The sequence below is a fragment of the Rhea pennata genome, chromosome 2, assembly GCF_028389875.1.
Source record: "Rhea pennata isolate bPtePen1 chromosome 2, bPtePen1.pri, whole genome shotgun sequence".
NCBI lineage: Eukaryota > Metazoa > Chordata > Aves > Rheiformes > Rheidae > Rhea > Rhea pennata.
Genome location: NC_084664.1, coordinates 5,813,512 through 5,839,257, shown reverse-complemented (window position 1 = coordinate 5,839,257; position 25,746 = coordinate 5,813,512). Strand labels below are relative to the sequence as shown.

Genomic DNA, 25,746 nt, shown 5'->3' with positions numbered 1-25,746 from the left:
CCTAAAACTGCTCCATTAGTGCTTCTGACAAACTTTTGAAAATAAAAAAAGCATGTGCAAGTGGATACTGTTGTATAATTTTGTACAAATTTGGACCTGTTCCTTTAGCTTTCTATACATCAAGAACAGTTAGAATGACAAAATAGTCACTGGTAGTCAATAAATGGAAGAAGACAGATTTAGAATTATACTCTAAGGTGACCAACTTAGCATTTTCTTTTCAGAGTAAAAGACATCATACCACAAGAATTTCCTAGTCATTTCATCCCTGCGCTACAGGAAAAAGGCAGCTGGGTGTTTTATTTACCCAGTTTGGGAGATACATACATTGCTTACAGATTTTCTCCCTTCTTTTTACCTTAACTCCTCTTTGCCAAAACTTTTAACTGAAAGCTTACATGTATCATCTGAGATTTAATGAGAGCACAAAGTTTGCTGAATGTGGTGGATGCCCTGGTGACAAAGGATACAGAGAAGGACAGATTCTGAATGCCCTCTTTGCTTCAGTCTTTACTGTTAAGGCCAGTCCTCAGGAATCCCCCAGCCTGGAGACAAGACAGAAAGCCTGGAGAAAGGAAGACTTTACCTTGGTTGAGGAGAATCGGGTTAGAGATCTTTTAGGCAAACCTGACACACACCAATCCATGGGCCACGATGGGATGCACCCATGAGTGTTGTGGGAGCCAGTGGATGTTATTGCTAGGCCACTCTCCGTCTTTGAAAGGTCACGGAGAACAGCAGAGGTGCCTGAGGACTGGAAGAAAGCCAGTGCCACTCCAGTCTTCAAGAAGGGCAAGAAGGAATCTAGGAAACTACTGTCCAGTCAGCCTCACCTCCATCCCTGAAAAGGTGATGGAACAGTTCATCCTGGGTGGCATCTCAAAGCATGTAGAAGAAAAAGAAGGTGATCAGGAGTAGCCAGCATGGATACACGAGGGGAAATCCTGCTTAACCAATCTGATAGCCTTCTCTGATGGAATGACTGGCTGGGTAGATGAGGGCAGAACAGTGGATGTTGTATACCTTGACTTCAGCAAGGCTTTCAACACTGTCTCCCACAACATCCTCACAGGTAAGCTCAGAAGTGTGGGCTAGATGAGTAAGCAGTGAGGTGGATTGAGAACTGGCTGAAAGGCAGAGCTCAGAGGGTTGTGCTCAGTGGCACAGAGTCTGGTTCAAGGCCTGTAGCTAGTGGAGTTCCTCATGGGTCAGGACTGGGTCCCATCCTGTTCAACTCATTCATCAATGACCTGGATGAGGGGACAGAGTGCCTCCTCAGCAAATTGGCTGATGATACCAAGCTGGGAGGAGTGGCTGGTAAACCTGAGGGCTGTGCTGCCATTCAGAGAGACCTGGACAGGCTGGAGAGGAACCTCCTGAAGTTCAATCAAGGCAAGTGCAGGGTCCTGCACCTAGAGAGGAATAACCTAGGCACCAGCACAAGCTGGGGGCTGACCTGCTGGAAAGAAGCTCTGTGTAGAAGGACCTGGGAGTGTTGGTGGACGACAAGTTGACGATGAGCCAGCAATGTGCCCTTGTGGCCAAGAAGGCCAGTGGTATCCTGGGCTGCATTAGGAAGAGTGTTGCCAGCAGATCGAGGGAGATGATCCTGCCCCTCTACTCAGCCCTGAGGAGGCCTCATCTCGAGTACTGTGTCCAGTTTTGGGCTCTTTGTATCCAAGAGAGCATGGACCTACTGGAGAGAGTCCAGCACAGGGCTACAAAAATGATCAGAGGACTGGAGCATCTCTCTTATGATGAAAGGCTGCGAGAGCTGGGCCTGTTTACCTGGAGAAGACTGAGAGGGGATCTTACCAACGTATACAAATATCTTAAGGGAGAGTGTCAAGAGGATGAGGCCAGACTCTTAAGTGCCCAGCAACAGGACAGGAGGCAAGAGGCACAAACAAACGAAGAAAGTTCCACCTGAATATGAGGAAGAACTTCTTCACTGTGAGAGAGACAGAGCACTGGAACAGATTGCCCAGAGAGGCTGTGGAGTCTCCTCTGGCGATATTCAAAACCCACCTGGATGCAATCCTAATGTGCTCTACGTGACCCTACTTGAGCAGGGGTGTTGGACATGCTTGAGCATGAGGTTCCAACCTCAACCGCTTTGTGATTCTAAGCATTAAGCTTTCAGTCATGTTTACATAATCGTCCAAAAAGGAGATTTTATTTCCACCTGGATTTAAAGCTCGACTTTTCTATATCTCTCATGACTGTAATGGCAACTAATTCACCTCATTTATAAGGATTTAGGTCATTTAGATGCCTTACATCACATTTTTGAATGCCCCCATTAAGTCTATAGTTGAATTCCTGCAGTTTGTGAACTCTGATCTACAGCCTTCAGGGTTTTTAACTTTGTAGTCCCACCACCCTCTTTTTGTCTATAGTTTCCATTACCAAAATATTACAAGCCCGTTCACAAAAACAAATGTGTACTATATATGCACCAATCTGCTACACATCATTTGGGATAATCATACAAGTATACTGTAAGAAAAGCAATAAACATTAAGAGTAATTAAGCAGGCATTCAAGAAAGAAATAAAACAAAAATAGTTGGGAAATAAAGAGGTAAGAGTACAAAATTGCATCCCATGTGGACTGGTTTCATTTTTGCCTTCAAACACTTTTCTCTAAAGCAAAGCATTTTCAGAGATAATGTATAAAAAGGAGCATTGTATTTTGTATATAAAAATGCTTCTTTTGCCAGATGGAAGTGCAATAATAATGCCAGTCTTGTTTTGACAAAACGTCATCAGTTTTTAAACTTACCATGATGTTGGCTGTTATCTCTACACACAATTCTTTTTCTTCATTTGGGCCTAAGGTGCCACTGGCTGGGGAGACAGTGGCAAGACAGGAAGCTGCCTGACTTCCAATAAGCTGCCAGAGAGGACAAGCATTCAGTTAACTCTGTTAATTCATTAACTCCTGATTCTTCTATATTTTCTCTTCAGATTGAAGAGAACTACGCAGAATTATTCAAAGGTTTAGAGCACTTTCAAGTAACAACACATACACATACAGTTTGTTGAGATGAAACTTGCTTTATGATTCCCCTATGGCCAGTAAGATGTTCATCCCTAGAATGACATGTTATGCTCAGCTGAGGCATCTGAACTTGGAGCAGAGTTGCTGTAGACTGCTTCACAGTCTCAAAAGAGGGACAAGCCTTTCTAGGGTTGGGTCCCCCTGCCTGAGAGCAGAGCTGGCTCCTAGAGGTGCCTTATCTCTCTTCACTGTCTAGAGAGGTGGCCTACAGAGACAAGCCTGTTTGAGGGAAACATATCCTGTTTCCCTCAAATCTCTGCCCATTTACTCTCCCAGGGATGATCAACAGACAGCTAGAGCACACTAACATCAAGTGGTAGTTAATCTTCTCGTAAGGGCTCATGCTTTGGAGAAAAGATGTGCCTAAATCTTGCTCATAATGCAGCAAATGGGAATCGCTACTCAAAGGACACACTGGTTATATGTCTATTTTGACAGAAATTACAATATCTGCCCCTGCTCTATCCTTCATTTAGTAGAAAGGCATTTACCTTTCCCCATAAGTATTTTGCTGGCAGCAGTGTCTGGTTAAAAAGTTTGACGGTTGCTTTGGCAGGAACTCCAGTATAAATTTCAGTGAATACTAGATGACTAGACATCAAGCACACTTGGGGGGTCTGAACTTCAACAAAAACAGGAAGATGACTGGAAATAAACACACAGATGGTCTATTGTTATCGTTAATGAAATGTGCTAGACGTACAACAGCATGCTAGAAAGACTGATGATTAGGTTTATCTAGCAATATTTGTGATTGGGTAGTTCATTGATAGGTTATACAATCCAACTGTGAGTTTCTGCTACGTATTTTTATTTTAGCAGATAAAACTACTTAAAGTGAAAAATCACACCTGAACCTCAGGAAAAGCAAAACAAAACACTACTTTTTCTCCTTACCTTCCTTCTCCGTTTTCAACCTCTAGTTCTAATACTGTCTGGAGACGCTGACACAGCAATGGTGTGAACTGAACTGACACACTGCATACACCCAAAGGTGGTATTTCTCCAGCAGACGGATGAATAGTAAAAGGAGATACCTGTGACACAGAGAGGAAACAGATAGATGAGTGGTCAGCAGCGGGCTCTCCTCCCAAGATGGGGGCTGAGCAGTAGCTATGCAGAGTGCCACGAGTTGGGAAGATTATTGGACAGAAGGATGGGAAGGAAATCGAAAGAGTGTGAGTGGGATCAGAGTTGATTTCAGATCTGTGTTGGGGCAGGAATAGGACTCTGAAATGACAAATTGAAGGGATTAAGTCTCTAAAACTACTCTGGGATCCTGAGAAGTGTTGGGAGTATCAGGGGACAGAGGAATAAGGAAGGGAGAAAGAACAGCTTGAGGGCTGAAAAGTTAGGCTTTACTACAGGACACCCCTATCCCCAATCAGGTGCTTCCAGTCACACTTGTGGTAGACAGACACACACACACACACGACTGTTCTGCAAGGCTACCATAACCATGACTCATAAATCCCCTCTTTTTTGCTGTCAACTTTCATACAAAGTTGGTGAACTATCCGTACGATGTGTTTTATATATATATATATATATATATATATATATATATATATATAAAAATATATATAAATATATATACATATATATATATAAACAACTCATGAGAATAGACTAAAACTTCCTGCAGGCTTCCATCTCCTGAGATGGTCAAGAAAGAAAAAGTTCCTACTTAAGTTCCTCTTTCAGTTGACAGTCTGTGCAAAAAAGCAGAACTTCTGAACACTGTTTTGACCAATTTTGCCATGAAACGAGTAAACTCAACTGCCTGCATGAGAAATCCTGTGTAGAGGCCCACAGGCAGAATTTGGCCTTTCACTTCAACAAAAAGCACTTATCCCATGATCCAGTTTTCCTCACTTCTCTTTGATGTGTAACACCAAACAGAAATCTAGCTGTGTCACAAATAATCAAAATAAATAATAATAACTACAATAAAGCAAAATATTTAGGAACATGCTGTGGGCTGCAGATGTCAGCTCTGAGTCAGTTCTTTGCCACCAGCATTAACTCCAAGATGCTCTACTTATTTCTTATGAAATGATGGAATGAGCTCTGAGGTCAAGGACAGGAATGGATTGTATTTGATACATCATAGTCTAGAAAATACTAAGCTATAGTTTCAGTATTGATTGTGACAAGAAATTGTTTTGGGGACATGCTTGCATATTTCAAAGCTATTGTTTAAGGCCAAAAAGCCCAATTCAGTACGTACTAAGGTTCTTCTATGCAGGTGTGCGAAGATGGCTGAGCAGCCTCTGTTCTGATAAAGTCTTATCCCCCTGCCAGTATCAGTGGCAGCTGAAATATAAAAGAAACACTCTGTATCTGGGTTAGGCTCATAGGAGATTTGTAAGAAATGGAAGCCCAGAAATAGTGCAAGCTAATATTGAAATGAAACGTGCATTTAGGGAATTGGGCAGAGCCAGTTTCATAATAAGTTACAGTAATTAGACTTTCTGATCTCCTGAAGGAACATTACAGCTGCTAAAAATGAGACAGAAATGGCTAAAGAGAGAGTACAGCCAGTTATGGTAGTCACTTACCGCTTCATTCCTTTCGGCTAGACAAGCCCGGCTTTCTTGCATTCTCCACCGTGCCGGCAGCTGACAGAGATTTTGAATCTCAAAGGTTCTTAACACACTGTCGCCCCACTTAATCAAACCTAACTGGAGTGATGGAATATTAATAGAAAGAAGTGGTCCCTAGGACACCAGGAAACAGATGTCAGAATGGACATTATTGCCAAAAATGCCAGATTAAAAAGCATACATTAGGTAAGATTAATGTCTAACTTCATATAAAACAGCAAAAGGCAAATGCATTGTAAGTAATACAAGAAAATTGTTAAGGTCACAACAGTATCAGCATTGCTTTAATAGTTATTAGATAGTAAAAAGACCTTCTATTTTTAAATGTCCTGGATTTGTCAGGCCTTCAAGAGACAAAAATCTTTCTGTAGACAATAGCCAGGCCCAGCAGCTAGTCATCCTGCAACACTGAACTAGTTACTCACCTTAAAAGCAGCCTCAATATGCAGCACCACTGGCTCTGAAGAATGCTCGATTTTACAGTGCAGGTTATGGCTGACACAGCCAGGTTTGCCTCCAGTAATTGCCAGCTCAAATTCACAGCATTCAGTCATATCTAGAATAGAAAAACTCAGGATTCTGCCCCAAACCCTTGAAAAGAAACAACACACTGTAAGTCTGTTACTGAAGATCTCAGAGTCAACGTAGGTCTCCCACGGACTCAAGTGTGCTGGGGTCAGCACATGCATTACAGTGTTCTATGACTTTTCTGCCATCACCAATTTAAATATTTTTACAATTAACTGATACTTGCAAGTCACAGAAACTTTACCTATGAATCCAGTATAAGGTTCAACTTCTACTATATCACATGCAATGATTTTCTCCCATGTATACTTGATTGATGACTTGCTGTTATTCCACATCTAAAACAATTAAGATCAATGAGCTAAATAATGTGCTTTAAGATTTCATAACAACATATCAATTTGATGAAAGCACTGACACACTGCAAACTAAGTGTTAAGTCTAGCGATCACATACATAAGTTTGATTGCAAACACTAGCCATATCCTGATCACCACAAAGCACTAGGACATATTAATGTATCTCTAGTCTGGCTCCAATGTATCTGATAATCTTGAATAAAGTGAGTACATAAGAATGGGAAGGCACAAAACCTCATCTAATCTCTGACTTGAACAACAGCAACCCAGTGCTGTGAACTAACTACCATTTTTTCATAATATGCTGTAGCTTCCCTTTCCTCTGTGATCTGAAACAGGGACAGGAAGAAATAGGATTCATCTGATCAGAGTTCAGGTATCCGCAGAATAAGATTCTCTTCACCATCAATAAAACCAGTTAGGCCATACTAGGACCAATTCCTCTGAGCCACTTTAGCCTTTAGGATGACATGAATCACCTCCTGGATGCTGCTCACCAGATCTCCAAAGACCATGAGAGCCCAGGGCAGGTAGCTCAGACATGGATATCTAAGCTGAAGACATGGATATCTGTGCTGAAAGAACTATATTTAGTCAGATGAACCTCAATGACTACTGTCACACTAATATTTGCTGTTTTCTGAAACTTGAAGAATTAGCCATTAGCCATTCTTTCCGAGGAGGACTTTATTATATCTGAAACCTTTGAGTTTTTTTTTTTCCCCCGTATTTTATCAAAATGAAACAGACCTTCAAAGCTTAAACTTCAAACCCTTTTGAGAGTAGCCGTATTTGCCAAAAAATGTGTTTGAAAGGGAGATGTGAGCTCTGGAACTCTTTGGTCTGTTCTTCAGATCTATTCAGACATTATTTCTTCATCACAACAAATAACTTTGCCCTCTGCAACACGTTCATCTCTAAACACATTTCAACTTTCTACCTTTTTAAGATTAAAAAAAAAATTAAATAATTGTGATTTAATTACCTACAGCACATGCATAGCTCTACAGGGTTCCTGAAATGTCTGAAATGGCTGCCTTAAGCTGATAAAGAATTTTTAGGAAGAGTAAATAGGAAACTAAATATCTTTAAGGAAAAAAATGGGAAGATCAGTAATGGGGAAATGTCTCCATGCCTAGCTCTTGCTACAAAGCCTGTTCCTCCTAGATGAGTCTAAGATTGAAAGGATCCCTGTCTATAGAGAAGAGCAGGAGCGAGTGGACAATTGCAGTAGGATTCTGTTCTGTAATGGGCAATCAGAAATCACCTGAACCATCATGGAAAAAATGAAAGGAGGTCTGCTAAGTTGCAGGCATATACAACTTTTGTAGCTTTAACCCTTTCCTCTGCTTGCCGTAGTCCTTTGAATAAACAGTGCCTCTGTAATGAAGTGATTTACTCAACCACTGGCTGTTCCTCCCAGGTGGAAAGCGCCTGCACTACGGGAACGACAAAATGATAAGCAATGTGTTTGTGACTCAAAGGCATTTAAGAAGGGCTGAAATCTGGGGTATCACCCTTGAGAGAAGAGAAAAGAAAAAGGCCTGCTGCCTGGAGTGTGGGGCTAAGGAAGCCTGCTACGGACTTTTTGTATAGCTTCTCCTGTAATCACAGCCTCCTTTAGAAATATTTTAAAAACCTGAAGTAACATGGATTGTCTCCTGCCTTCTAACAACACCTATGACTTTTAGTAACTCAAAGCACATGATCATTGTGAGGTCAAAAGCACACAAACCTTAAATGATCTTCTCACATTTACACCAATAAAACTTTCTCCAGGGAGGATAATGGCATACGGTTCCAGAAGAAGCTGAAATGGTTCTGTTGAACCTTTAACTTCTATTTCCATTGTTATTACATCCTCTGCTCTGTATTCTGGGATGCTTTGAAGCACTGACTCTGCTACCAAACTGTGAGAGGAAATGCGGTAGAATTATGAGGCATCTTACACTGTTGTAAATCAGGCTATTACAAAGCTCTTATGAAGCTATCAAGTAAAACTGTAATAAAAAGAAAATTGGCACAAGCTAGCTGGACACATGAATGTAGCATGCACCATGGATCCCATCCTTTACTTGCCAAGTTAAAATGTACATAATGTTTTCAAATATTTTCTCTTGGGTTAGTATTTTCTATATAGAGCTCTTTTTATTTCTGCTCATTTGTTTAGTCACATCTGACCCATCCAGTTTCCTAAAAGGAAAAACTATCCTTTCTTCCTATGTTAAGTAGACAAATCACAAAGTTTGAAAATAGAGATTCTGTCCTCAAAGTCTGGAGATACAGAACTGAAATTTGGATTGCTTGGGAAAATATCATTAAGAATGCAATTAAAACAGAATGCAGACTTGATTAAACAATAATCAATGATAACGGCAATAAACATTATAAACAAGATAATAACCAAGATCGTGAATAAATAAGAAGTGAAAATCATCGAAAGCTTCTCAACCGCAGGCTGCTGGTGTGCTGCTAGCCCAGGTTGGGAGTTACTAAAAAGTGGAAAAATTCCAGTGACGTACTCTGGCCATTCTAGTCTGTTCGTGAACAAGTATTTAAGTCATAGACTGTTGTGACAAACAATAATAACAGAAGAAAAAGCATGCCAGACATCTCAGCAGAAAGCTTGGGCAATTAACAGACGTGAAGACAGTATTATATTTTTCCAAGACAGGTGCAGCCTCAGGCAGAGCTAAGGCATATGTTTAGACATGAAGGAAATTCGCAGAGATAGTCTCTGGACTATCAGTTGTTGCGCAGATACAATCTTCAATAACTGTCTGTCCAGGGCCTTTTTAAATTATTTTTTTTTAATTTTTGTATTATCATCTCTAGAGAGTTATAATTCCAGTAATTTAATATAGTATCATAACTAAACTGTTGCTACACTCGTTACAAGGAAACAGCGTTTCTCGGCTTACCAGCGTGATTCCGGGATGTCCCTCAGTACCATCTGAATCACACTGTGATAACTCTTCAGCTATACAAAAGAGGAAGCAGAGGATTTCATTGCCAAGTAATCAGTTATACCGAGAATTAAAAAAAAAAAAAAAAAAAAAAAAAGATGAAAAAGGAGCTTATATTTAAAGGATGAACAATTATGATGAACTAAGGATGAACTAAGTTCTGATCAACAATATTGAAAATCTAGAGTTACTAAAAGAAAATATGTTTGACTGCAAAATATTAAGCCACATTCTGATCTCATAGTGTATGGTTCCAAGAAAAATACTCATTTTTCACATGCCTGTTATTATTCCCTTAGTATATTGCATACTACACACAAGCATGTGCAAAGCCTCCACAAATTAAGATTAGTATTGCTGTAGTAAGTTAAAGGTTGTTATAGTCACGCCAGGACATTTAGCTTAATTGATAGCAATCTGATTTGGAGTAAGAACCACTATTTTCCTTGCTGGAAGAGCATGCTTTCGGGGGGGGGGGGGGGGGGGGGGAGAAAAATAACACAGAGTTCAGCCTTAAATCTGAAGGGCTTTGCAAAGGGTTCATTTGTTTATAGCTAGATATTAATCTAAATGTATCCATTAATTCAATACATTTTCCTAGGAGATTAACATCATTAATTATCATTAATATATTTTTCAATTAACCTGTTTAAAAGTATTTTTTAAAAAAGTTAATTTATCTTCCATACTTATTTGATACGTTTTTACATATGTCAATCTCCACAGCACTAGATATTCCCACTCTTGAGCTTAGTTTGGATGATGTTTCTTTAAATATAGTGAGCTCATACTTCCTATTTACCCTGATGGGAGAGCAAAAGCTAAGACAACAGTCCCACATCCACTGGTACAGCTGTATCCAAAGATCACTGCACCTCTCTTTACCCACAGCTGCATATCATCATTCCTCTGCCAAAACTTACTACCCCTTAAATATACCACACAGCTGCTCCTGGGACCATTTCATCCTAAACAAGCTACAACTGGAAACAGTTTAAATAATCCCCATTTGCTAACCAAGGTTGTTTGGGCTGGAGGAGGTATGGGGCAGATCCCCAAAGCAGCTCAGTCAGCAGGCGGGATGGGGCAGGGGGTGGTGGAGGAGATGGTAGTACGGTAAGAGTGGTAACATCTTTAGTCAGCCCAGCTGCAGTGACATGAAGATGTGTCCATATTCTCAGTGTAAAGTTACTGGAGTTCAATCAGTACCAAAAATGATATGAGATCAGAAGCTGGCTCGTATTTTGCAAGCAAAACATGTTTTCTTTTTGTAACTTTCTATGTTTTTGAACACTGTTTATCAGAGCATGGTACCAGCTAATTAAACTTAATTTGGAAAGCTGCACAGCAAGGGTTCTACAGCTTTCATGAAAATACACAGCTGGAGTCCGTAGATAGGAAGAAATCACAAGCCATACCTCCTGTGGAGCGTAAGTGAGAATAAACTCATGATCAGCATGGGGAAGCAAAACTCCCTGCTTAGGATTCAAGGAGAAGGCTGACTCCGTGTCTCGATTATATTTGAGCTTCATAAAGTCTACAGTTCCTTCTGGCATTAATGGTCGCAGATTAGGTCTTATTATCTGCCAGTAGAAAGGAAGTTCTACATGGCTGCAAAGAGATCAGTAAACAGCAAAAAGCTATAATTAAAAAGATTAGAGGTTTTTGAGTAAGATATTGGGAGAAAGAACTGACATTTTTCTCCCAATATAGAGAATTCCTCTTCTTAAAGATTAGGAAGAGATTTACTTACCAGTCTTTGTGAGCTGCAAAGATGAAGCAGCATATAAAATTGGTCAGAGTGCAGATATTGTATTAAGAACATGCTAATATATGGGAGTAAAACATACAAATCTGTAAGGAACATTAAGACTTTCTTGCACTACCCAACAAGTCGTGTAATATGAATTTTAGGAAAATCTAAATTCTTCTTTCAAAAATCTGAGGACAACAGGACCTTTCCTACTGATATGGTATGTTTGCACTGGTGATGATCTACGTATCATTCTGAATTTAATCCAAATACAAGCCCTAGTCTTTAACACGACAATGAATGCAGCACAATCTAAGTAAAGATTGTAATAATGACTCTGCAATGTTCTTTGTTACCCAAACCATTCTCAGAAAAAGTTGCTTAGCTGGGTTGCTTCAGCAGAAGTGTACTCTGTGAAATCTATCCATAGGTTTTAAAACTTTGTTTATTTTGACCTCAAAAACTCTGCATTAGTAAGGTGAGGCAGGAATACTGAAGTTTCAAAGCAAATGTCAGAGATATAAAATTAAGAAAGTACAATTTCTCGTAATATTTCTCCGGCAGTAGAAAGTTTTCTTGATACTGCTTCTGTGGAGGTCAACCTCAGCCTGCCCAGCTTTTTTTGTACTAGTACTAACACCAGAAGTGCAGGGACAGCTGTCACTATCATAATTCCAAGCTTTGGTCAGTTTACAGCATCCAACTGACTGAATCACACTTTCTATACCCAAACAGCATTCTGTAGCAGTATTTTGCATGTGTGGTTTACAGGCCAGATAGCAAACTCCAAGAGATTCACGGTAGCAAGCTACAATTTACTTGAATGTATCTAGGAGCAGTATTTAACTCTTAATTGCTTTGATGGTCTGCAGCCTCCAACTCTACTTTAATCAGGCACACCTGTCTACTTCTGTAATTGTGTGAATGACTTTGGTCAAAATCAGAATCCCACCTGCTCAGTAGAATATAAATACACTTAGGCACATGTTCCGTAGCTCAGATAGAGTTTATATTTAAATCTATTAGAACTCAATAGCACAATTCACCCGACTAAACCTAAAGTTTTAATCTGACCTAGTCACAATGGTCTCCCTTTTTCATCTATGAAAATCCAGGCAATAGAGTCCTGGATGTGATAGGTACTGTTCTATGGGAGATGTCTAGAGTCAAGCCAGAGTTGTGTCCTAAGAAGCATGATTTCCCTGTGCTACAAAGGGAAAAGACACCAGGGTATCCAGTTCAAATGTACAAATATACTTTGTAGACAGGTAGAGTCATATGAGATAAATGCGATCTGGATGACCTTGTTAATACTTCCTGTAACCATCCATACTCATGAATCTTCTGGAACTGTGGATGTATCTATATAGAGGTAAGTATGTTGACCTTGATGGGATATGGATCAAGGAATATGGACAGTGGCTATTAAGTTTGTTTTGCATATATTGTTCCTGTTCTTACAAGCAAATCCTTGAACCATAACAACCATAAAAAGAAACAAAGCAAAAAGAAACAATGCAAAGTTTATCAAATGCATGAAGATTTCTCCAATCTGAGAGAATATGGTATCACGAATGACATCATTAACAGTATGTTTGGACTGCAGATTATTACTCTATTAATTGTAGCTACGTACGTAGAGTTTCTTATAATCAAATTCTTCTCCACAGAGGCATGTGGGTTTTGGGGGTCAAATCGTATGAGATGCTGTGCTGTTACATCAGTAATTTCACCAAGTCCAGGGCTGCTTTCTCCACCCGTGACAAACAAAAGCTCCAGAGCTATCAGCTGTCCAACACCTTGAAGAAATAAGTGGGTATTACTACTTATCATCCGGCTATGAACTTTGTTCAAACTATTCATTAACACCACAATCACTACAAGGCATTGCTCGTAGTGATTGTAACTGGTGTTTTCTCAAGTTTCAGAACTCCAAAGTATTAATTGTATGACATTTTCCTGATTTTTTTTGATTATCATCATATACCAATAGATAAATCCTTTATATAAATTTAACAGAGTTAGATTTCAAGGCTACAACCTCAGCTCATTCACACTAGCATGATTTGTTACACATCAATAAAACATTAGCACTTAAGTCATCAGAGATACACGTTTGCAATAGTTGATAATGTGGCTTCCAGGCTTTCATAGCAGAGTACTAAAAATAAAAATAAGCAGCAAAAACACTATTATAATACTTCCAAATGAAATATATGTAATAAAGTGATTACATAGACTTCAAGCTATGCCTAGTTTTAGAGCACTCATAACCCAATTTCAGGACAAGGACTAATATTTACAGCCCCAAATTTCAGCTGGTATCACTAGTTAACTGAAAGATTGCCTATCTCTCCTGAACACTCTCATACAAGATGTGCCCTCATTTGCTTCATACCAAAATGTACTTCTGCCCTGTTAAAACTGATTCTTTATAGTTTGTCATGTTGTTTTATTGATACAAAAGCCTAACTTGCATCTGACTACAGATAGGCTTTTCTGCTACTCGGTGACATTTTACATTTATAAAGTTCTATTTTGGCTACAGTAGGTTAAGAACTCAGTACTTCCTAAGTATTTCATTTAACACTAGCATCGTGCAAAGTACTTGCTTAATTCAGTGACATAAAATGTTGCCATCACTTTGAATCATTCACCGCAACACACATCATCTGAATATCTGCAGTGTAGGAAACATGATTTCTGAAAGGCGTTAGCAACAAACCTGTGACTGTAACATCATTGACCTGGCAATTGTCACAAACAATGGAGTATGTTTTCTGCGAGACTTCTGGAAAAGAAGGAAAAAACACTACCTGAAAAACAGAAGGCAAACAGCAATGACTGTAAGTGATTTATCTCCAGGACATCATAAATATAAAGTGATGTGTGCCATTCCCAAGCTCCACCTCAACAAAAAAGGCTCAGAAGGCCAAAATTGGGCAACCTGTGGCTCCAGTAATGTGGACCACAGCTCTTCTGCCTGTTATCTAGTACTGCCTGCATGTCCAGCCCCATGCTACATCCATCTCCTCCTTTCCATCTCCCACAGGTGCCTGGCTCTGCTGAAGGAATGTATCCTGGGAGAGAGAATGGAGAAACCATCATCCCTTATCCACATCTGCATGACCCACTACTCTTAGTGGCAGCCAGGAGGTAGTTAAGAAAGGGAAGGTTGGATGCTGGCTGTTCTTCCTTCATCACTCTTCTTCCCACAGTCATCCTACAGGATAGTGTGGCCTACACCAGAGAAAGCACTGGTGACAGCCAATGCTGAACATTTACTGCAGGATCTTTTTCAGTAAAAGGTAGGACAGAAGTAGAGCATTTGTACCTGCTGCTCTCTACAATTGTCTCTACAATGACAGGTTTTGTTTTCCAAAACATTGTTTCCAAGGAAGCTCACAAAGGAAAATTTTCTTGAACTCTCAGTTAGAGTCACATAAGGACTCCTTTGATCTCAAGTTCCCATTTTCTCTAACAGAAGAATCTTCCATTTCTTTGCATGGGGAAGATCTGACTGGTCTCTGAGCAGGTAAGCAAGACTGGGAAGTTACAGTGAAAGACCCTCCAGAAACACTCTCAACTGCAATTCTTCTGGCCTACTTGCACAAAGGGACTTGAGTATTTTTACTCGTATAAGGCAAAATTCACAAGGTCTAGCCCAAGTCTTTTAAACCAGTCTTGCTTTTTGTAAGCAGTAATTACAAACCTCTATTGTTGTGCTCTGCCCTGGAGTTAGCTCAAAATATGCGGGATGGATCCCAAATGGATCTTGTGTCACAAAACCAACAGTTGCAACAGCCTAGGAGTAAAAACAAACAAACAAAAAAAAGATTAACAAATTAAATAGATCTTTTTTTTTCTTTTTCTGTTTTTTAATATGAGATTACCTAAAACAGGCGGTATGCTATACTATCACTGTTTTATCCCTTCCTGTAACTGTTCTTTTTTCACAGATTTAAAAAAGAAAGTAATACAGCTTATCTAGAGAAATGCTCCATGCTTTGCAATCACCTTACTGAAGGTAGATGTGGGACAGATGCTTTCTTCAAAAACAAATGATACTGTCAGAAACCCTAATATTAATATTCATAGAGGAAACAAGCATGTCTGAACATAGGTTTAGGAGCTGTGTCTGTCTCTGTGTGCTTAGGGCTCACTTTGAGCTGGCTTTGCAAAGCGTTTCAGGAGGGACAACGTGGCCCATCAGCTATACCACTAGCCTTTCCTCCAACAGATAAAGGCCAGTCTACCAGTCGTATCTCATATTTTTTGTCTGTATCACATAGACCTTATTTTGTGATGGGAAGCTTAAGACAGAGCAGTACTAGAGTGTGATGCAAGGGTGTGCAAATGCAGCAAAGCCAGTAAGAGAAATCTTTGGCAGGGAGGGGGAGCAAAATTGCTAAAACACTGCTAGAACTGATTGCATATCTATTTCTTGTATGAGTAAGGTTAAAATTCAGCTGTCCTTTTCCCCCTAAATTGTACTTGAGTTTACCTTGCCACTGAGCCAGATAACTCCATTCAGAGGCAAGCCAGAGTGCAAGTAGGAAGTATGGATGGCCGGGGAGATGGAGCTTGAGGATAAATGGGAATCCTAAAGGGAATGTGACAGCACAGAAGTACATGTACCATGACTAGCACACAAGGTCTTCAAGTTTCAGGGCACCAATACCGTATCAAGTATTCTTTTCTAATCACTCACCCTGAAATTAGGAGATGGCCAGGCTTTTTTTGGCATTATGCAGAACCTGCCAGTGCTAAATCCCTCATTTCTGCACAAAATCTGTGTTACTTTTATTCCTCCAACAAGGCAGAAACCACAGTCTATAATATGAGGCACTGCAATGAATAACACAGAAAATCAGACTACATAGACAGTGAAGGCTAGCAGCTGGCAATGCTAATTAGTTCTATAGTTCTTTAAAGGAAGATATTGCTGCATATGAATACAGCTAGGTACTACAATTATAAAAAGCCACATTTATTTTTTTCATTTGAAAAATAAACATTATGAGTTGTATCTTGCTACATTCATCTTAAATTTAAATGGCACTTCCCACTTAAGGACTCCACTGATCAATGACAATAAGAAAGATGATTTTGCAAAAAAAAGTTCAGTGTTACAGGAATGCTAAAGTTATGAAAAATGAAAGCAAGTTTATGCCAGATAATCCTTGTTGTTGCAGATAAGGTTGTTGTAGATGAGGTTGTTGTAGCTATCTGATAGGTGAACTTTGTAGATATGTCATAACGATACATAATGTAATATTCGATTAATATTAATCAATCACATCAAATATTTATAACTAAATAGTAGTTACTTAGTATGTAGGATTAGTACTTACAACTAGTAGTTTAGGAAATGACAGGATACACACCCAAAAAAGTGGCTCCTGATCATTCCTCTTGTAGTGAAAAAAAAAGAGGTCAGTGTGGCAGGCACAAATAATTGAAGAAAAAATTGTCAGCTAATTAATATATTATGAACAAAAATGAAATAAATATAAAAATGTAGCAAATGCACTGCCAAGTTTCTCCACTTTTGTGTTGCACTATAAAATTGGAACAGTCTAATTAAAAAATCAAATCCATTAAACTTAAGAGAAACATATAGAATTGAACATTACTGACATGTTAGCACTGGAGGTGATCTTTTAGCTTGAATTGGTATTAGAAGAGGTTCTGATGCTTGAGTCTCCACTGATATACAATCTTCATGATCTGCTAGATATTCAGGAATAAATTGGATTGTATACTGGCATGTCATCCCAGGAGCAATCATTCCTCCCTTTCCTGGAAATTTTCCTTGGGAAAAAAACAAAGGAAATTCAAAATTAAACCCTCCAAAGTTGGTATATGTATTGATGATCACAACTCCCTCTGGAAAGAGATGTATAATAAACTCTCCACATGTATTGCCTAAGTCAGGCTGATAAAAACAGATGACCATAAAAGGCCTGCCGGTATAATCTGTGTATTTGCACACTTTCTACTGAACTTAAAAGAAGGACTTGTTGTCTGAAATATGTTTTTTGTTATAATTACAGGAGACAGAATGGGGAGAAATCTGGAGAAGTTGCATAATATTCCTTTACCATGGACAACAAGGTTTACATGTGTATGTATAGCTTGTTCCAAAAACTCCTCCAGTATATTTTGACTGAGATTCCACAGTCTCCTTTTGCAGTCTATTCCAGTGCCTGGCTCTCCTACTGTAGGAAAGATACGTGTCTTACCTTCCATTTAACCTCATCTTCCTTCATGCAGTTTGTGTGTGTTATTTCTTGCCCTTTGCCCCTACTGATTTCAATGGACACTAAGCTTGTTCCTAAATGAATTTCAAGTAACACTCAGTTTAGATATTCCATGGATGAATTTCAATCTGACTTCAAATATTTCAGTGTTAATTAGTCTTCTTGAATTCTTCACTGGAACACTTGAATCAGCCTATGAGTTGCATGTGAGTGGTTCTAGAGACATAACGTAATCTCCAGTTTCCAAAGAACTGAATGAGATTATGGTACCACCCATAGCATTGTAGGTAGCAGAACCAAACATAAAGTCTCCAAAAAAATCTATGTTCAAGCACATAAATAAGATTTCTTATGTATTAACATCTTAAAGGTAGTAAAAAAACCCCTTACCTGGCCCAATGGCAAATGCCGAAGTAGAAGGAGGGATAATTCTTACATGGTGGCATGTTGAAGTGATGTTCTGTAGCTCTATTGTCATCTTCATTTAAAAAGAAAATATAATACCATATCATACTTATCATCACTCATTACAGTGTTTGCAATACCCTAGTGCTCTGCCAGTAGCAGTTAATTTATCATTACAACAGGCCTTAATATGAGGAATAGCACAGAAGTGAGCAAATAGTAATTTCTCTCAGCTTATTTGATAAAGGGTAAAATAAATACTACTGAAATTAAGCAGAGGTTGAAAAGTGTCCCTTTCAGTCTTCACTGGTTAGACTGTCAGTGGAAAGTATGAAAGAGTATCTTGAAGGAAGCTGAAGAGCCATTAAATCAATATGAAAAGGAAACTAAGACTTCCACTAAGCTACAGAAGGTAAAAAGTTTGGGTGAAATACACAGATTATGGTGAGAAATAATGCTTCTCTGTGGCAGAATTAACTCTCTACAAAGAAGTTCTTACCTCATAAACCTGACCAACTTCAAAATCAGAAAACAAAACAGTAGGTGGATTAGCAAGAAACACAGGAACAAATGAGGTATCACTGAAAGAAAAAAGACACATTATTGCCACTTACTGCATAGTTCTTTAAATACTGATAAAATAAGAAACTGCAAAATGAATCCTTTAGCAAAAACAAAATATTAGTGGTATATCTTGTTTCCTGAAAAACTATACACAGACATATAGCTCAAAATACCTGTATACGGTAATTCTAAAGTGCAGCTCTTTGTAGGCTCCAACTTAGAATCAAGAAACTACATACATTGCATACCCTTTCTTATCCTCTGCTTTTCTTCTGGCTATGATTTGGTCCACTTTTTTCTGGGAAATGACAAGAGATTTGCCTCCATGAAGAGCATTTAGTGGGAAAAAGCGGGGATTCTTCAGGAAATTGTGTCTCTCCTTAAGTCTGGCAATGTAAGCACGTTCTCTTTCTCTGTCTGCTCCACACTTACTGTCTTTCCAGGCTAGCTTCTGTGAGGCATCAGACTTCTTTGAAAAACAAAGAAACCATGGTGCAAAATCAAACACAGCAACTTTGAGGTTGATGAAGAAAGTATCTATACATAATAAATAGCTATGCAGCATTGAAAATTCATATAAAATACTATATTTCTATTTTCTTATCAGATCGAAGAAAATAAACACTGGAGCCAAACTGACAATACACTGAGACCCATCCTCTGCTATAGGAATAGCAATAGGTCCTACAGTTCTGACAGACTATCCCCAGTAAATCTGTAAAATATACCTTCTTTATCTTTTTAGTTTGGTAGTTAGTCTCTGGAGTTGAAGGCAGTGTCAATGTGGATAAGGATACATCTGGCAGACTACCAGGTTTTCTACGGAGATGTGTGATCTCTGCAGGCATCTGGTCCTCTGAAGAAATGTGCTGTTTAAAACTAAATGTCTCTTTGACATAGCCAGGTTCTGATTTTCCTGTAGTTCAAAGAAAAATGTAATTCTATAAGAAAAAATTAATTACACTTACTCTAAGCACAGGTATGTGACTTCAGTCTTTTTGATGGTAAAAAACACACTGTAAATCCTCTAGAATTTCACTGATATTTATAATTTATTTTGCACAAATGATGCAAAATGTTTTAATAAAGCTTTTGTAAATACTAATTAAATTAGCTATATACACAGAAAGTTACATTAATCTCAGAAAGTTGTATTAATCTTTCAAGTGAGTGGGACTTCATAAATTTAAATCCAACAAGCTGTTAATTCCAGAGAAGAAGAATTTTTAATTTTCCAGTTTTATTTTGACAATATCCTTTTAATGAGATTTTATGCTTATAATACTAGAGTTTGTTCTGCTTCAACAAAAAAACTACAGCAGCATACTCAGATCCACCACTTTCTCCAATGCTTCTAATGTTCTTAGAGCATTAGAATTCAAAATTATTCTCTGCTTTGAAAGTTACCTTTTGGTGCCCTAGTAACAGGCAATCTGTCAGTGATATAATCTTCAGGGCAGGCAAAATGATATTTTCTGAGCAGTTCATTATCCACAATCCACCTGAAAGAGGATGCCACTGCAACAGGAAAAGAAACAAAACAAAACAAAACTGAAACCCTAGCCCCTTAAGATACTCTGATCTTCATCAATACTATATACTAACTAGAGATATATAGTTATACATCTATAATTGCAGGCTAAACTTTTTGGTGCTTTCTTTTTTTAACCATTTCCTACTTTCTGCAGCCATTGGAGAAACACTTAATCTTTGTTAGTCACTGCTATATAGCAATGTATATATGCTTGCGGTAAAGTTAAGGTAGCAAGCCATTAATGGCAAGTTTAATACATTGGGAGAAATCAGGCCAATTAATTTCTTACCATGTTAAGTGGATATTACTCGTCTTGATTCTCTGCACAAAATCCCTCAGATTTGCTCTACCGATATAAGGCCAAACTAAAAGCTCAGTGAGGTCAGTGTCAGTCCTGCTGTTAGACGAACACTGACTTGCCCTCCAGGTACCATTAACGTGTACTGGGAGGAGATAATATTTCCAGAATCCTTACCTGGTGGCAATCCTATTTTGTGGAAATCTTCTCCAGCATCTGCCTTCAGCACATTTAGGGCCCTTTCCTCTTCAGCTATTGCTCGCTCCTGTGCATGAATGATGTTCTCTTCTACTATGTCAGCTTCTGTCAGCCGGCAATTATATTCAGCAAGAAGCTGTCGTAGACATGGTGAATGTAGGGAAATAACTACACTTTGAGCTGTCACAAATTATTAAATATCTCCTTATAGATAAATGTTTTCTATTTGCCTTTGAGAAGCAAATAGAGAGTACCTGGTAAAATATCATTAGTTTACAAGAATAAAATGGCATGCTAAAACACTTTCACTTCTGTCGTTTAACTTATGCTGGGTAAAAAGCACTAACCAACTTTCGTATGCAACACGAGAAATGTATGAAAGATGAGATGAGCCTCTCAGAACAAGAGAAAGGTCTGTCTTTTACCTTCTGTGGGACAATGGTTAATGCACCATAATTTGCCTGGAAGTATAGGATTACATTTAAGATGAATGTTCCCTCCTACACATTAGGATGGGTTCTAAAACTTCAAAATATCCCAGTAGTGATACTTTACTTCTCCTTTCATATTTTAGATTGTTCTGCCCAGCGTGCTTGATGATTCACAAGCACAACTCCAAAAGAAGATCCCGCCTCAAAGACGTATCAATCCAAGTTAAAGAGAGAATTTAGCGGAGGCACAGAGATGGGCAGGAGCAACGTCAAGTGAAAATCACAGACATTGTTCTCAGAACTTCTGTAGGCTATCATTGAGCTTTTTGCAGAACTTTTACGTAACATGGTTTAATCTTATGGCCGAAAAATTTCTTAATAGAAAGGGCAAGATGCATCTCAGCTAAAATCATATGCTTCCTCCTGTCCTGCTTGTTCTGGGATCTCTCCACTGTCAATAGAATCTAGGACAGGACTCCACCCCATGCCAAAGCAGATATCTAAAATGGATCAGATGAATCATGCCCTAAAAAGGGCCTGTTTTGCTTCTGTGATGATACAGAGAGCTTTGGGTGGCTAGTTCAGCTGTAATGTATGCACTAGAGACATGTACTGTCAGTTGAGATGAATCTTATCCAAGCAATCAATTTGGGAGATAGTATTCACATTTCATTACTCAGAACATCCTGTGTCCACTGATATATTGACAAATGACTCAGAAGAAATATAAAACTTCAGCTTTTTCAGGTATGATAACCTTTGAGAAAGTATGACGCAACAGGGAAAACAAAAGATGTTGCTCAAATTATCCAAACAACAGCCTCCACTCTCACACTGACAACAGCTACCAGAGCAGTATGATTAATACAAGTATTTGGCATTTCATCCATCATGTTTTCATCCAAAATTTCCAGATAGCTTTAAAAATACTAATGAATTATGTATCACAGTGCACCACTAAGGTGGGAAAACTGTATTTAAGTATCTTTGCAGCATCTGCTTTCAAAATACAACACATGAGAATACGTTATTGCAAGATAGGAAGTCTCATACACTGACTTGCAATTATTCAGAGGGATTAAGTTGCCAGCAGGTAGTAGAATAGGCATTTGAAGGGTGATTGGTTTTACTTTGTGTCTGAGAAAGCTTCCAGGACAAAGAATGGTATGTGTAGTTAGAAGAATCACGCAAAGACTACAAATTTATAGGAAAGATCTTGTGGGAAAACGTACTCAAGTAAGTTTCTGTACCTAAAAGACTATCCATTAAAATGTCAGTTCTGGGGGGGGGGGGAACCCACTCTTTTCCCCCTAAAGATTTAGAAATTGTAAATTAGCAATGAACGTGCATGTGTAGTAAACGCAAACAGAGCTCTGAACTCTGACTTGGTTTTGACTTGTACCTTCTGCAGCTCCTCCGTAAAAGTCTCATGATAAACATCATCTCCTCCGCGGGACTTGATCAAGTTTGTCTCCATGTCCACCCCTATAACATCTCCAGTATACAGGTCCTTAAAAGTGCTAATTAACAAGTGAGAAATGTCCTGAGGAAAGAAAACGAGGCTATTAATGCTTAAACATAGAGATAGGAACGAAGAAAATCCTAGGGTGAGACATAGGCTCCTATATAAAACATGCTAGGATGATTAAATAATTATCCAGTTCTGCAGAACTTTTAAATTTACCTCTATAATTGTGAAGAAATCTGCATCTGGGGTGAGGAAACTCGGCAGGTAGGTGGCAGCTGGCGCTAAATGCCAGCATCTATCTACACTTGGGTCGATCGCCCATATCTTCTAAGGGCGAGAACAGGATGTTTCCCAGCCTAGGGGAAGAGCTTGAAGCACCACAGGTAGCTCGGGCAGTGCACAGCATGCAAGTGTGAGCACAGAGGTGAGGCTGCACGCACGCAGGATAAGCGTGCACGTGCATGCCCGTTGGGCCGTGCACGCAGGTGTGCACGCAGGCCGGCGTGGCTGTGCCGGCTGGGTGCACGCGTGCTGGACCGCACGCACGGCTTTCGGTGCGCACACAGGGTGCGCGTGTGCCGCAGGCCGGGGGTGCGGGGATGCGCAGGGAGCGCGTGTGTGAGAGTGATGGGCTGTGGGCAGCCGTGTGTGGGGGTACCCTGGGTTATTTGTGTGTGTGTGTGTGTGTGTGCGTGTAGGGATGTGCAGGGATTGTGAGTGGGTGTGCACGTGTGTAAGGATGTGCAGGGTCTGTGTGCGTGAGGATTTTCAGGGTGTGTGCATGTGTATGTGTAAGGATTTGCAGTGTGTGTGTGTCTGTGTGTAAGGATCTGCAGGGTGTGTGCGTAAGGATGTGCAGGGCATGTGTGTGTGTGTGTGTAAGGATGTACAGGGTGTATGTAGGGATAGCTGTATGTAAGGATTTGCAGTGTGTGTGTGTGTGTGTAAGGATTTCCTGTGTGTGTGTGCACAGGTGTGTAAGGATGTGCAGGCAGCGTGTGCGCGTCTGTGTGCAAGGATTTGCAGGGTGTGTGTGTGCGTGCGTGTAAGGATGTGCAGGGCCGTGTGCGCGTGTAAAAGGGTGTGCAGCGTGTGTGGGGGTGTAAGGATGTGCAGGGTGAGCGTCCGCGTGTCCGCGTGTCTGTGTGTCCGCGCCTGCCCGCCCGCGGGGCCCCGCCGCGGCGCGTTACCTGCGTCCCGGGGCGCAGGCCGCGCTGCGCCATGGCGAGGTGCCCGCCGGGCTCCCCCCGCCCGGCCTGGCCTGGCCCGGCCTGGCCCGGCTCGGCCCGGCCCGCCGCCGCCGCCTCTCCCCGCCGCCCGCCGGGGCCCGCGGCGCCCTCCACGCGCGGCGGGGCAGGCGGACGCCCGCGCCGGCCCCGTCCCCCCCAGCCACCGCCGCCGCCGCCGGTTGCTAACAACGGCCGCCGAGGGCGACGCTCGCCTCAGAGACGGCGCCCGCCTTCGCCGCCGCCCGGCCTACCGCTTGTTTTCCTCCAGCCGGCCTCCTTTTATTTATTTATTTTAACTAACTAATTTATTTATTTATTTATAATTTTATAAGTAAATTTTTCTCACCATGAACTCACTTAACTTTAAAAAATAGATACCACTATTCCCATCGTACAGCTGTTTAATGCAATTCAAATACTCACATTTCCATATAAACACTGGAAAAGTTAAGAACAATTTGCATATATTTCATCTTCTTCATTACCATTCTAATATATTTAACTTCCAAAGGCTGAATGGAGACTCAAGCATATAGGAAATGGTTAAAAAAAAAAAAAAAAAATAAACAACCAAAGAGAAGTTTAGCCTAGAGTTGTAGGCATAGCTTGTCCAAGTGTAGCTACTTTATCTAACTGCCATCTATGACACCTACCAGAAATTTTTGCCTTCTATTTCCCCTCTATGTGGTGCATAAGGTTCCAGGTAATGCTGATGTGTTGATTCAGGTCAGGAGTGACTCTCCTGACGGCCCCACTTCCCATGCTTTTGTGCGCAGCGTGGAGCTGTCTCAGAGCACACCGTGTAGCTCCAGGAGGAAGCTGACCTGAAAGAGCTCCAAGATTTCATCTCGTATGCTCCATCTGCTAAAGCATATTCAGTCTGCAAGACCTGGCTAAAGGTAATCTAAAGTAAAACATCCCAAAATGCACATAGCGTGGACATTGTCTCCTCCACACCGACCTTTTGCTCTGCTGATCTGCTGCTATTGCACCATGCTCCTTGCTAACGTAGACACAGAGGAAATCTACGTCTACAGTTACTCCTTCTCTTTAGAAGAGTCATTCGTTCTGCTACAGTCCAGGTTATTCCATTCTTAAAAGGTGTTTCTGTGCTGTGCCAGGGCCATATTGCTTTTCAATATTTATTTTGTTCAAACTCCCCAGGTGGTCCACACACAAACATCGTTGTACTACCTGCACTGTGAAAAAATCTACTGTTATCCGAAAACATACCTTTACTTGTAGTAATGTGTTATTAAAAAGTCCCTCTCTTTGTAACCTAACCAAATCAGGCTGGAGAGTTGGGCGGAGAGGAACCTCCTGAGGTTCAACAAGGGCAAGTGCAGAGTCCCGCACCTAGAGAGAAATAGCCATAGGCACCAGTACAAGCTGGGGGCCGACCTGCTGGAGAGCAGCTCTGCAGAGAAGGACCTGGGAGTGCTAGTGGATGACAAGTTGACCATGAGCCAGCAATGTGCCCTTGAGGCCAGGAAGACCAATGGTCTCCTGGGGTGCATTAGAAGAGTGTTGCCAGCAGGTCGAGGGAGGTTATCCTGCTCCTCTAACCAGCCCTGAGGAGGCCTCATCTCGAGTCCTGTGTCCACTTCTGGGCTCCCCAGTACAAGAGAGACATGGAGCTACTGGAGAGAGTCCAGCGCAGGGCTACAAAGATGATCAGAGGGTTGGAGCACCTGCCCTATGAGGAACGGCTGTGAGAGCTGGGCCTCTTCAGCCTGGGGAGGAGAAGACTGAGGGGGGATCTTATCAATGTGGGGAAGTTCCTGAAGGGAGAGTGTCAAGGGGACAGGGACAAACTCTTTTCAGTTGTCCCATGCAACAGGACAAGAGGCAATGGGCAAAAGCTGAACCACAGGAAGTTCTGCCTGACCGTGAGGGGGAATTTCTTCCCTGTGAGAGTGACAGAGCACTGGCACAGGTTGCCCAGAGAGGTTATGGAGTCTCCTTCTGTGGAGATCTTCAAGGCCCGCCTGGATGCAATCCTGTCTAACATGCTCTAGGTGACCCTGCTGAGTGCGGAGGCTGGACTAGGTGATCTCCAGAGGTCCCTTCCAACCTTACCG

General features: G+C 40.6%; 1 protein-coding gene across 1 annotated transcript in view; it reads right to left on the bottom strand.

The window, feature by feature from the left end:
* DLEC1 (DLEC1 cilia and flagella associated protein) overlaps positions 1–23,659 on the bottom strand; it is a 39,107-nt gene extending 15,448 nt beyond the window's left edge. Inside the window, exons 1-22 of the mRNA XM_062570854.1 lie at positions 23,627–23,659; positions 22,371–22,511; positions 20,517–20,673; positions 19,915–20,025; positions 19,236–19,423; positions 18,756–18,976; positions 18,443–18,524; positions 17,929–18,016; positions 16,916–17,089; positions 15,987–16,123; positions 14,988–15,080; positions 14,001–14,091; positions 12,912–13,074; positions 10,941–11,133; positions 9,478–9,536; positions 8,292–8,466; positions 6,442–6,535; positions 6,095–6,225; positions 5,625–5,783; positions 3,961–4,100; positions 3,555–3,708; positions 2,785–2,895 (exon numbers count right to left, since the gene is read on the bottom strand). Coding sequence (XP_062426838.1) covers positions 2,785–2,895; positions 3,555–3,708; positions 3,961–4,100; positions 5,625–5,783; positions 6,095–6,225; positions 6,442–6,535; positions 8,292–8,466; positions 9,478–9,536; positions 10,941–11,133; positions 12,912–13,074; positions 14,001–14,091; positions 14,988–15,080; positions 15,987–16,123; positions 16,916–17,089; positions 17,929–18,016; positions 18,443–18,524; positions 18,756–18,976; positions 19,236–19,423; positions 19,915–20,025; positions 20,517–20,673; positions 22,371–22,511; positions 23,627–23,659 — 2,895 coding nt within the window. The remainder of the gene's footprint in view (positions 1–2,784; positions 2,896–3,554; positions 3,709–3,960; positions 4,101–5,624; positions 5,784–6,094; positions 6,226–6,441; positions 6,536–8,291; positions 8,467–9,477; positions 9,537–10,940; positions 11,134–12,911; positions 13,075–14,000; positions 14,092–14,987; positions 15,081–15,986; positions 16,124–16,915; positions 17,090–17,928; positions 18,017–18,442; positions 18,525–18,755; positions 18,977–19,235; positions 19,424–19,914; positions 20,026–20,516; positions 20,674–22,370; positions 22,512–23,626) is intronic.
* Positions 23,660–25,746: the final 2,087 nt, after the last annotated feature.